This window comes from Anas platyrhynchos, chromosome 15 (genome assembly GCF_047663525.1).
Source record: "Anas platyrhynchos isolate ZD024472 breed Pekin duck chromosome 15, IASCAAS_PekinDuck_T2T, whole genome shotgun sequence".
In the NCBI taxonomy this organism is placed as follows: Eukaryota; Metazoa; Chordata; class Aves; order Anseriformes; family Anatidae; genus Anas; species Anas platyrhynchos.
Genome location: NC_092601.1, coordinates 19,276,249 through 19,288,118, shown reverse-complemented (window position 1 = coordinate 19,288,118; position 11,870 = coordinate 19,276,249). Strand labels below are relative to the sequence as shown.

The window sequence follows — 11,870 nt, the reverse complement described above, 5'->3', positions numbered from 1 at the left end:
TTCCCAGGACGAGACCTGAATTAATCACCTTGGATTTGGGGAGCAGTTGGGTCTGTTCCCCCACTGGTCATGAGCTTTCCTGCACGTTTGTCAAATAAGTTAATTAATCATCCACCCACTAAGGCCACAGCAGAGCTCTGACCGTTGCTAACAGCCCCCACCTCACTCGCTGCTTCTCCTGGGTGCTTCCCAGCCGTGCTCATGCCACCGTGCTGCCGGGGGTCACAGCTGAAACGAGCCCTCTGCCCACCTGGCTGGCAGAACGCTGCAGGATGGCCCCAGAGCTTCTCCCCCACCCCAGCTCTGCAGCCCCTATTTAATTAGGAAGCCTCCTTCCCCCAAAAGGCGTGCTCCATCACCAGCTCACCCAGCATCCCTGCCAGCAGGACTCCTGAGAGCTCAAGGCCTTGATTAGCTCTTCCTTTTAATTAGTCTTCATTCAGAGGTGTTGCCTCCTTCAACCTTGGGCTGTCTTTGCTTTCTTTCTGCCCTGTTCTGCAGACCCCGGCAGTCCCCGCTCTGTCCCCAGGGCACGCTGCGAGCCCAGCGCTGCCAGACCCGGGCATCCCCTGCCGGGGGCCCTCACCCTCCAGCCACCACATCCACAGACACTGGTACCAGTGCATCACCCCCAGAGCTCCACCCCAAGCCATCAGGGAGACGTTTGGAGCGCAGCGAGATGCCAGGTTCAAGCACCCAAGCTGTGGCACCACCAGCTTCATCCAACACCTCAGGCCATCCACTGCAACCAGGAGTAAGCGGAGGGAGAAGGAAAAGCCGCGGGTTCTCCATGCCCTGGAGCCTACCTGCAGCGTGCAGCGAGGCGCAGGAACAAAGCGTGGGAACCCAGCGCGCTGCCACCTGCCCTTGATGCCCCCATGTCCCGGAGCGGGGGGCAGCCAGTGGGGCTGATGCCCCCAGGAGCTGCCCTGGCCCTGCCCCGGTTCTGGGGGGCTCACAGAGGGGCGCTGTGCTCGCAGGCCCTGCACTGAGTGCACAGCCAGGCTCACCATAGGATGGTTCTGTATTAAAATTCAGGGCAACGATGCAAAGTAAATCTCAGTTGATCCCATTTCAATATAAAACCCAATCTAATTTAAACGACCCCCATCAGCTTGCTAGGCAAGAACACAAGAAGCAATTTGGCAACCATTTAAGTGCTGTGCTTCCTGCTTGGCATTTACTTGTAAGCTGCTGGGAGCTAAAAAAAGTTCAGCAACAAACACTGCAGCCTGGGAAGGTAGCAGGTTGCACGCAGGAATTACCATTTCTCCCCTTCCACAAATACCAGTATTTGGTCTAAGATGATGAGCAGGATTAGTCGCATGCCTAATCCCCGTTACAGTGATGGGTACGTGTTGCTTCTGCTACTGAAGAGAACCTAGAGGACACTGAACCACTGCCGTGCCCCGCCGACAGTCAGGTACCTGCGGGGTGACGGCACAGGGGGCTGTGAGGCACCTCAAATCCCTGACTAGCCAGATGCCTCTCACCCAGAGCAAATTTCAAGATTTGAGGACTCGGACCCTTCTCTGTAATTATTTTCTGTCAGGGTTTGCCTTTGCAACTTGCCTGGTGCTGAGAACTGACAGCATTTTCTTCGCAGTTTCTTGCAGCTTCCCAGCATTTTGGTTATTCAAACTGCGTTACAAGATCCATCAAGTTTATATTCTCATTCTCATTGCTAATTGTGCTAGTTTGGGATTTTGCACGAGCATTGCTTTTTCAGTGATCCTATCATTTGTAGACTCAAATTACCTACTCCAGTCTTTGCTGTGGGACAGACGGGATATGCCCAAGGTGTTTGTCTAACCACTCCATCACTTCTAAGGAAAGACCCCGAACACCTCTAACAGCATCTCGGCTCATACACACCAGGATGCTCTAACAGCATTCTAGCCTATTCAGAAAAAAAAATGAAGAAAGAAGGTGAGATGAATCCAACAATTCTCTGAAGACACTGGCGTAAGGAATTGTGACCATTTTAGAGGAGCAGAGCACAGTTACCGTTAGTAGGTGGCAAGGCAGTGTTGCTTCAGTATGTTAAATTCACTGACTCAACACCTGCTTCTTATGTCTGAAGAAGACAGTCAAAACTTATTTTTCTCTGTAAATATGTTTTCCTTCTCTGTGATTAAAACCATCTTAACTGTATTTCACCACGTGAAATCAAATGCACTCCAGGTGTATTTACTCTCACACCTAGAGACCCGTTTGGATACACTCCTTTACACTACCGTAGGCAATGCATAAAAGCTTCAGAAATTCAGTCCAAAGACTTCTAAACACGACTGTAGTAAAAATTACCCATTCAAGCCTGAGCACAAGTACATTTTAGGTGCCTTCAGCTCAAAAATCTTAGGAAAAAAAGTAATCATAAATGCCATGTGTGGTCAATTAAATTCATAGGAGCCTGAAAAATCAGTAACAGTTACAGAGCTCTGAAAAAAAAAATACGGAGAATTTAGCAGAGTATTAAGACAGGCCTTTACTACAGCTTCCTCAGCATGTTATATAAAAATACAGCATTTTGCCTGTTTTTAAGGAGCTATTCCACAAAGAAACTTCTATATAAGCTTGCCAATTATTCTGACCATTAATAAGAAAGCACATTGACACATTCCAACTCAGGTAAGAATCCCATTTCACTTAGAGCTTAATTTTCTGTATTTCATTAGGCCAAAGCATGCTCACAGACAGTGAACAGTGCTAAATACGTTTTCTGTTTCCAGTGGCCTCATCATCACAAGCACAGACTATCTAAAAATGGTCAGTCTGGAGCTGCCTGAAATTCCCATACATCTGGCGTTTACTTTGGTCAGACACATTTGATGGACCACGCGCAGGAAATGCAAGATGAACACACCTAACATCTATTAGCCACTTCTTTTCTCCTGGAAAGAAAGCCTGTGCAGAAAACATCTGAAATTTACCACGAATGCCTTGGCATGGAAAAGTACAAAGTGCTGGAAGTGAATTCAGTACTCGTTCTGCTATTCTTTTAGCCATCAGAAGAAGGGAAAGATGCTCTACCTCTAACCTGGTATTTAAAACGTGAGTCAACCGACTGAAAAGCAAAATGAAGAATTACTTTATTAATCTCTGTACTGCTAAATATCCCAGTGACAGTTCCTACAAACAATGCTGATTTTTGAACAAAATAATTTCTGCAAGCAGGAAGCCCTGAAATGCTGCTTTAGTATCTAGTACTTCTAACTCATTTGGGGCAAATCCCACAGAGAAACGGTGGAGAGGGGAACTACCAAGTCCAGTTGTTACCGGGGTGTTATGCCCTTCGTGCACCATGAGATGTATTTATTACCATGCTGGCTTCCTGACAGTTTAGCAACACCCACCACTGCCACCTGTGAGAAGAAAGAAGAAACGACTTCCTTCTTGAAACTACCAAGCTAATTAAATTTATATTTTTGAGATTTTCTGCCATTGTTCAAACCAGTCTAAAGCAGAAATCTGCCTTTCTAATATTTTTTCTTCTTTTGCCAAAGTCATTTTTGGTTGTGAGAGGAAATACGGATTACAGGACATGTTAAAATATATGTGTAAATGTTTGCCAACAAATGGCAACAGCTTTCTAAACAAACTGGAGGAGTGTTGAGATACGACAACTTCCCATATAACATTGTTCTGAAACCGTCAGTACCAGATGTTAACAGTGGCTGTATTTCTGGGGCCAGATACTTTTTGAAATATAAACACAAATCCACCGGGCACATGGAAAAGGGCACCTCTTGGGAAATACCTCCCCACATTGTATCAGTTCAGAAGATTTCAAATTCAACCAGTCTTTTCAAAATTACCCCCCCCCCCCGACACATTATATTTCATACATTGGTTATCAGCAAGCTACCAGTACATTTTTTTCTGACACTCCTTTCTCTGCTTACGTTCAGCTATCACCGGAGATCTCATCACATGGAATAAAGTTTACTGAAAACTTTTTATTGTAATCAAAAAGTGACATAACAGGGCTGTAATGTATTCTGCAAATCATTCTGCAGATATTTCGTAACTGATACCAGCTTCTTCCGCCAGGCAATTAAAAAAAAATTCAAATGTGAAAATTTTCACAGTACAGTAAACTCCACCCAAACTAATTAATGGTGGTTAAAAATAAGATGCCCCAGCAAAACCTTTCATGTTACATGGTCACAACTCACAATTCTGTACAAAATGTTCACTTTTATAAAGCTCTGATGTAAAAATCAAATAATCAAGCAGCAATATTTTAAGTGCAGCACAGGGTCTTTCATGTCATTATTTACAACGCTTGAATTCGTTTACATTTTAACAAAATTTAATACAGATGACTTAGGAATTAAGTCAATTTTTTCTTATCTGTCATTCTATATAGTGACAGATTTAACTTTTTGGTCATCTTTCTCTTTATCTTTGCTCTTCTTTGATTTTTTCTTCTTGTGTTTGTGTTTTTGGCTTTTCTCCAATTCTGATTCATTTCCAGTGTGTTTCTTATGCTTCTTATGTTTTTTGTGTTTCTTGTGCTTCTTCTTCTCCTTCTTCTTTTTCTTTTTCTTGCTGTCTTGACTCTCTCCTGAGCTGGCACTGCTGCTGTGGCTTCGAGTTTGACTCTCGGAAGGGCTTTGACTACGACTGCGGCTAACACTGGGGCTGCTCTGACTTTGACTTCTGCCTGCTTCAGGCTGGTCAGCTGTGGCAGGTGCTGCTGTATCCTCTTTAACTTTATCAACAGCTTTTTCTTTTGGTTCTTTAGAATTTTTTCCTGCAGTTTCCTCATCTTTTGCAGATACATTACTTTCACTGTCACTTTCATTGTAGTCTGGCACAAATGCAGCCTCATCAGTTTCTCGAGTTGGATCAGAAGACAGCCGTGAGGGGTTGCTTACCTGAGGCTTAGGCTTGACACCAGTTTTATCATTTTGTCCAGTCATGTTTTCTTTCTCATTTTTTGCATCTGGTGATTCTTGTATCAAAGGTGGCTTATTGCAACCCAACTCTTTATTGCTCGTTATTTCAGACACGTGCTTGTCCTCCTTTTCTTTCTCCTCCTTCTCCTTTTCTTTCTCTTTCTCCTTTTCCTTCTCCTTTTCTTTCTCTTTCTCCTTTTCCTTCTCCTTTTCTTTCTCTTTTTCCTTCTCCTTTTCTTTCTCCTTTTCCTTCTCCTTCTCCCTTTCTTTCTCCTTCTCCCTCTCCCTTTCTTTCTCCTTCTCCCTCTCCCTCTCCTTTTCCTTTTCCTTCTCCTTCTCCCTCTCCTTTTCCTTCTCCTTCTCCCTCTCCTTTTCCTTCTCCCTCTCCTTTTCCTTGTCCTTCTCCCTCTCCCTCTCCTTTTCCTTGTCCTTCTCCCTCTCCCTCTCCTTTTCCTTGTCCTTCTCCCTCTCCTTTTCCTTTTCTTTCTCCTTGTCCTTTTCCTTTTCTTTCTCCTTGTCCTTCTCCTTCTCCTTTTCTTTCTCCTTCTCCTTCTCCTTTTCCTTTTCTTTCTCCTTCTCTTTCTCCTTCTCCTTTTCTTTCTCCTTCTCCTTTTCTTTCTCCTTCCCTGAATTTTTATCTAGAGGTTTGTGCTCCTCTAATGAACGCTTGGAATCATGAGTAGTTTTGTGATCTGACTGCTTTCGGTCACGTGGAGGACTGTAGCTGCTCCTTTTGGAATCTCCAGTGCCCTTTTTGGAGGACTCTGCTCGTTCATCTCTTGGTTTACTTTTTTGTCCTGATGTAGATTCTCTGTTTCGAGAAGGGGAGTCTTTTCTCCTTGCTAATTCACTTTTTTCATCTCTACGCTTGGAACTAGAATGCTCTCTGTTGCTATCATGGTCAGATTTTTTGTCTCGGTTAGGAGTAAAGTCTTTAGCAGTGGATCCACGGCCAGAATCATGTTTGTCTGAAGATCTGCTGTCTTTGGAAGATTGAGAAATATTTTTTCCATTTCCTTGTTCAGTTGCACGTTCTGAGTGGTCTTTTTCTGGCTGAATACTGCTCTTTCTTTTCTCAGAAGCGTCTTTGTCTGACACAGAATGATCTCGCTCTTTGGTTTTCCCTTTTTCATTTGACATCAAACTTTTTGAACTTTTTGCATCATGCTGGGAGCTTTCATAACTCAACTCTTTTGCAGTTTTCTGTGTTTTCTCCAAAGGCTCAGTCTCTTTTTCGTTGTGTTTTACAGGATTTGGAGGCTTACTACTCACATTTTTTACAACACTAGCAGGTTTTCCTATGTTTGAAGGTGGCTGGGTAGATTTAATGTCTTCCTCTTCAGACTCAAAGTCATCCTTATCCCACTTTGACTGAGGAACCTGGATCATAATAATGACATCTTCAGCAGGGGCAGTTATATCATTATTATACTCCTCCATTGTCTTGATGACAGTTCGTTTTGTATCTGGCTTCTCTTCAGACTTTCTAACAGGGCTTCCTCCAGTAGAACTTGTACTAAGAAGAGAAAAAAACATACGTTAATAAGTGGGTAGAGATGCAAGCACAGCTGTCTTTTATAAAATGGCCTTTGTTTCACTCGTAAATCTTCGGTATTTTTTCAAAAGATATTCAACAAATTAACAGATGAAAAAGGATGAGTCCACTGGCTAAGATTATGAGCAATCAATTAATTTAGTATCTTCCTACTATGCATTTAATTAACAAAGACACGAGATTATCAGATTGGGGACTGTCTGATCTGGTAATTCCTTGATGTCCTATTTCTATCAATAGTAGATAAATTAGATATATATTCTTGTTTCAACAAGTAAGCAAGCAATTAAGGAGCAATTAGGGCCTCAAAGCTGCACAGTGTATTTGCAACCAAGATGCTATTTCTGTAAGTTATAATTTCATGTCACTCTAACAGAAGACGATCGCTACAGTACCTTGCAATTTTTAAAATACAAAACACTGCACTGTACAGACATATCTGTTATCCTTGCCTTTAGCATTAAGCTGAAGGCAAGACAGAAAGGACACCACGAAGAGTCAATGTGTAGCAGTATTCAAAAGGGTAAGGATTAAGAGGGGAAAAAAGACCCAGAAGTAAGGGTTAACCATATCACCCATGAATTAAGCTCATTAGCTTTTCGTTCACTACAGACTGCTTGTTTGCTCCCACCACATTTGATTTGGACCCATGTACAGTTTAACTGAAAAGCTCAAAGATGATTCACTCACTCAGTGAGCATGGGTTTTGTTTTTCCTTTCATTAGTTATCAGAAGGACTTTACATTTTAGAGGGGATAAGAGAAGAAATGATTAGGTACCTGGTATAATCTACAAGAGTTGAACCAGATCCATCAGCTGCTGTTACTTTTCTTCTCGCTTTTCCTTTCACTTTTTCTTGTTTAGCTTTGCTGCTGCTTGGCTCAGCTTTCTCAACGGGTTCTTTCACAGGTGGCACATTTTCTCCACTCACAATCTTTTTGCCAGTTTCTCGGTTAAGTTTAATCTTTTTTGCAGGAGTGGTAAGAAAAGCAGATTTATCCTTTTCTGGAGTTCTCTCTCCTTTTTCACCATCAGGTTCAGTTTTTCCCTTCGGTGATGTTTTTGATTCAGCACTTTCTGGTTTAGAGGCCTTTATCGAAGTTGCTTCATGTTCTTTATCAACCTTTTCATCTGCTTTTCTTTTTCTTTTTTCAGCTTTTGCATCAGAAGTTTTGCCTTTTTCAACAGCTTTTTTTGACTTGTCCTCTTTGCTGGAGGGTTTCTCTGACTTGATTTCTTTTGTATGGTCCTTCTTTGTCTTTTCTTCCTTGGCTGGTCTGGTTTCTGGGTGATCCTTTGTCGCTTTTGGATGAACTTTCCGTGGTGTACCAGTAGCCTTCTCATCCTTTTGAGAGGAAGAAGTTTTAACGCTGTCTGCTTTTGGCAACTCTTCCTTCACTTTTTTCACAGGAGGTTCAATTCGAGGCGATTTTTCACGATCGGTGTCCACCTTCTCTTGGGAAGATTTAGCTGGTTTTATTGCATTGTCTTTTTTAGGAGGAGCAGCCACTTCTGCTTTCCGTTTTGCCTTGTCAACTTTTGCTTTTGGCTTATCCTTCTCTTTTTTCTCCTTTTCAGACACTGGTTTGAAAGCAATAGAATCTGCTTCCATAGGTTCATCTCTCACAGGTGTGGCATCATCTCTACTTGGAAGCATGAACAGAGAATCTGTTTTAACATCTTCCGCTGTACCTGGTTCTCTTGGTTTTCTTGCACTGTCTAACAACTCAGAAGTGGGAAATCCTTCATTCTCATCCCCTTTTCTCCTCTTCCGGTGTTTTTTATGTTTATTTCCTTTGCCATCTCCCAGTGGATTTTCAACCTCCTTCTCTTTTGATTTTGTAGGATCTTTTATACCATGGCCCTCTCTTCCTGAAAGTTTTTCAGGGTAATTTCCAGCTATATTACGATTTCTATGGCTCTGCCCACCAGCATAATCCTCCCTACGTCCCCGAGCATATGGTGAATTCTCTCGTCTGGTTCCAGGTGGACCAAACCTATCTGGAGAAAAGTTCTCTCTGTTTACTGGAGGTCGAGGTTGAGCACCAACAGCATAGCCCTTGTAGAACTTTTCATACCATTCTCTATAGTTCCTTTCCCATTCTCTGTATCTTTCCTTTTCAAAAGGATCTCTGAAGTCAACAGATCTGCCATAGTAAGCTTTTATATCATACGGTGGAACTTCTCTGTATCTGTTAAAATACTCCCTTTCTCCTTCCCCTTGCGGTATAGTCCGTTTAGTGGGAGACTGGCCTCGAAATACTGGAGACCTAGACCGAGAATGGTATCTTCTGTATGGGGGTGACCTTGACCTTGAACGGTGATAACCATGTGACCTTGACCTAGACCGATAGTTACGACTCTTCCCTTTGCCTCTTCTTGGATACGGAGGAGATCGCGAGTAGGAACGAGAATGGGAACGACTAAACGATCGAGAGTAGGAGCGGGAGCGGGAAGAACCTGATCTTGACTTGGAGTAGGTATATGAACTTCTAGAGTAAGATGAAGCACTATAGGGAGACTTGGACCTTAAAAAAAACACAACACAAAAAACAAAGAAGAAGTTAATTCAAAACAGTCGCTCTCCCCATTTTTTTCTCTCAATTCTTTTTTTTCCTCTCCACATGCTTATGTCAAAGCTTCTTTCAGCTGCTGACATAATGCTACTGCAAACTGAAGAACTTGAAAACATGTAAAAGTTTTTGCTTACAGACGGAACAGTTGCTGCTTTGTTAGTGTAAAAACATACAGGAAGAGTAAAGTCTATTTCCACTCACTTCTACTATATTGACTACCATAGCTATTGATTGATTTCAGGTGGTGTATACTGGCCTCTGCTGGTACACAAATGTACATTTTTTTCACTACTCAGCAACTACAATGCCATGCAAATCATTTCTGTTGCAGTAAGATGCAAAAAACGCAAGTCTTAATGGCTACAGTGCAGTACCAAGTATCAAGAAAATAGGAGTTTGTCTGAACAGTAAAGCTCAATTTTACAATGCCAGCTTAGACAATTTAACTTCACTGCTTATTTGGCAATCCGTACGGGATACATAATACTTTGTACTGCAACATTACATGCCGTAAGATTTAATAAACTTCTAGCCAGATGTCCTAGCAAAAGTTTGCACGTTTCTAGTTCTAGCCAAGGCAAATGACCTCATTTCAAGTAAAACAATACGTAAAAGCTTTTAAACGGCTTCTAGTAATATTATGAATCAATGCCATTACTCTTAATAAAGATATTGACGACATTACTAATAGACATTCAGACTATTAGTAATAAACATTACTAATAGTTATTCAGGCTGCTGCCCAAGTGATTTTTTGGGATAAAAAATGTAACCTATCCTGAGTATCTTCCTTGACAAGTTTTTCTTCCGTTAATTTTTGAATCACTATTTCACATTAATCTGCACATACTCATTAGAATCATTCTTCCTCTCAAAGTCCTTCAGCAATTTAAGAATTCGTTAGAAACACGTCTGATCTTTTAAGTCCTAAGGAAAATTTAACAATGTAAACAAGATACTAGCGCAAGCCACCAGTTTGCAGTCCAGGTTAAAATCTCTCCGTGTATCCATATGAGATAGACAAAAGAGGAAATGACGACAATTTCTCTCACGTATTTCCTTCAAAGTGCACTGAAGTAATGGTTACAATCAGAATAGGGAGACAGAGAACATCTAGCAACTAATTCACTTTTTGGCCTCCTCAGGGTTACCAGGAGGTGAAGGATGGTTATACAGATGCTTTAGTAAGAGACACCTGCTTCTTAATAACTGCTGCCAAATGATAACTATCAGTCAACTGCAAGCTCTGCTGTATCTGAGCTACGTAGGAAACTCCTGTCACTGCTAATCCCTTGAATTATCCAATCCATCTAAAGATAGTGAGGTGGAGTGGAACTCCTCCTGATTCTTCTAGACAATCTGCTTCTCCATTACGGACATGTAAAGCAGTTACCTGGAAAACGAACGCCTACGCTCCTTTTGAATCTTTTTATATTCCATCAATTCCTTAGCAAAATCATTTGTAAACTCATCAAGTTTGGACTTTTTCTTTTCCCTGTTAAAATAAGTTTGACCTTTATTACAATTATAGTTTGACCTTTATTACAAAAAGACATCAAGAAACAAAACATGGCCAATATGAGAAAATGTATACTGCATGCAAATGCAAAAGGTGAACATCCTATTTATGCAAAAACAGTTTAGAATTCCTACGAGTTTTAGGGAAAGTTTTAGAGTTACATTTGTCTTTAGTTTTGCATGTTTACCATCCACAATGAAAATGTATATTGGAAAAAAATGTTCTATATGTAACTTTTGCTTATGTCAGACGCGCTTTAGTGTAACTGCAGCCCGATATGCTATTGAAATACAAAAATGAAAAACAACACAACTTCATTGAGCCAAATACTTACTCCTCTTTAAGTCTCCGTTGTTCTCTGTAAAACTCCTCCCTAGATAAAGGAGGTGCTTGTGTCGTTGGGATGGCATTTGAATGAGCCGTTGGTACTGCTGTTGGTACCCAAGCTGATGACATGTTTGCAGGAGCTGGGGGATATCCTGGAGGGGGGACAGGGTACCCAGCTGATGGAGGCTGACCAGGTGGAAACTGAGGAGGAAACTGTGGTGGTGGTACCCCCGGTGGAAGAGGAAGTGCATGGGGAGGTGGAGGATACAAGGGAGGTGGAGGCACAGGCACAAAGACTGGTGCTGATGCTGGCAGTGTTGGGGCCTGAGTCCTTTGTGTACGTTCACTATGCGGGCGTCCTCGATTTGTACTTCTAAAGAAACCCAAAAACATGTGTCACTGTTTGTTACACTCTGCCCTGATTTTAAAGAGGAAAGTGAATGGAAGCAAGAAAACAGTGGGGAGTACTTCCTGTTCTGAACTTATGTGTTTTTCTCCCTGCTTTCTGTTCATTTGAGTCTACACACATTTCTTGATCCTCATGCTTGCTTTCCACATTCTTACCCCCAATAGCTCCCACAGTCTTCTCTGCTTATACTCAGCTTTTCAACTGTGGATGGAGGCTGCCTATGCTTAAAGAAGACTCCTATTTCACAAGTGCCAAGTGCCCACCGCTCCTCTGCCACTCCTCGATATACTTTAATACTTCAAACTTCTGATCTTCAAAGTACTGCACAAATATTAACTAATCTTCTCTTGAACTTCTTTTTAACATCTTCCACATAGGCTTCCTATGTTGTTGCCTCATGATGATGCATTTGGCCTGTTCTTGTTCCTGAATTGTTGTTATTTTCTTGCTTACTGAATTTGAGATTTTAAATATTCTGTAAGACGGAGCCTTGTTTTTGTTTTAAGATTTTATAAAGGTAACGCACACTTACAATCTGTCTGTAACAAATATATACCGGAATGAAGGACAAACTCGGCAC

At 41.8% G+C, this 11,870-nt stretch overlaps 1 protein-coding gene across 8 annotated transcripts in view; it reads right to left on the bottom strand.

Moving 5' to 3' along the window:
* Positions 1–3,939: 3,939 nt before the first annotated feature.
* Positions 3,940–11,870, bottom strand: part of RBBP6 (RB binding protein 6, ubiquitin ligase) — a 31,821-nt gene continuing 23,890 nt past the window's right edge. For 4 of the 8 annotated variants that reach the window (XM_072024025.1, XM_072024027.1, XM_072024026.1 and 1 more), the window contains 4 exons: positions 10,889–11,254; positions 10,429–10,530; positions 7,239–8,987; positions 3,940–6,420 (listed from right to left, as the gene is read on the bottom strand). In XM_072024025.1, coding sequence (XP_071880126.1) covers positions 4,365–6,420; positions 7,239–8,987; positions 10,429–10,530; positions 10,889–11,254 — 4,273 coding nt within the window. In that variant the 3' untranslated portion in view covers positions 3,940–4,364. The remainder of the gene's footprint in view (positions 6,421–7,238; positions 8,988–10,428; positions 10,531–10,888; positions 11,255–11,870) is intronic. The other 4 variants (XM_072024029.1, XM_072024030.1, XM_072024032.1 and 1 more) reach the window with 2 other exon arrangements.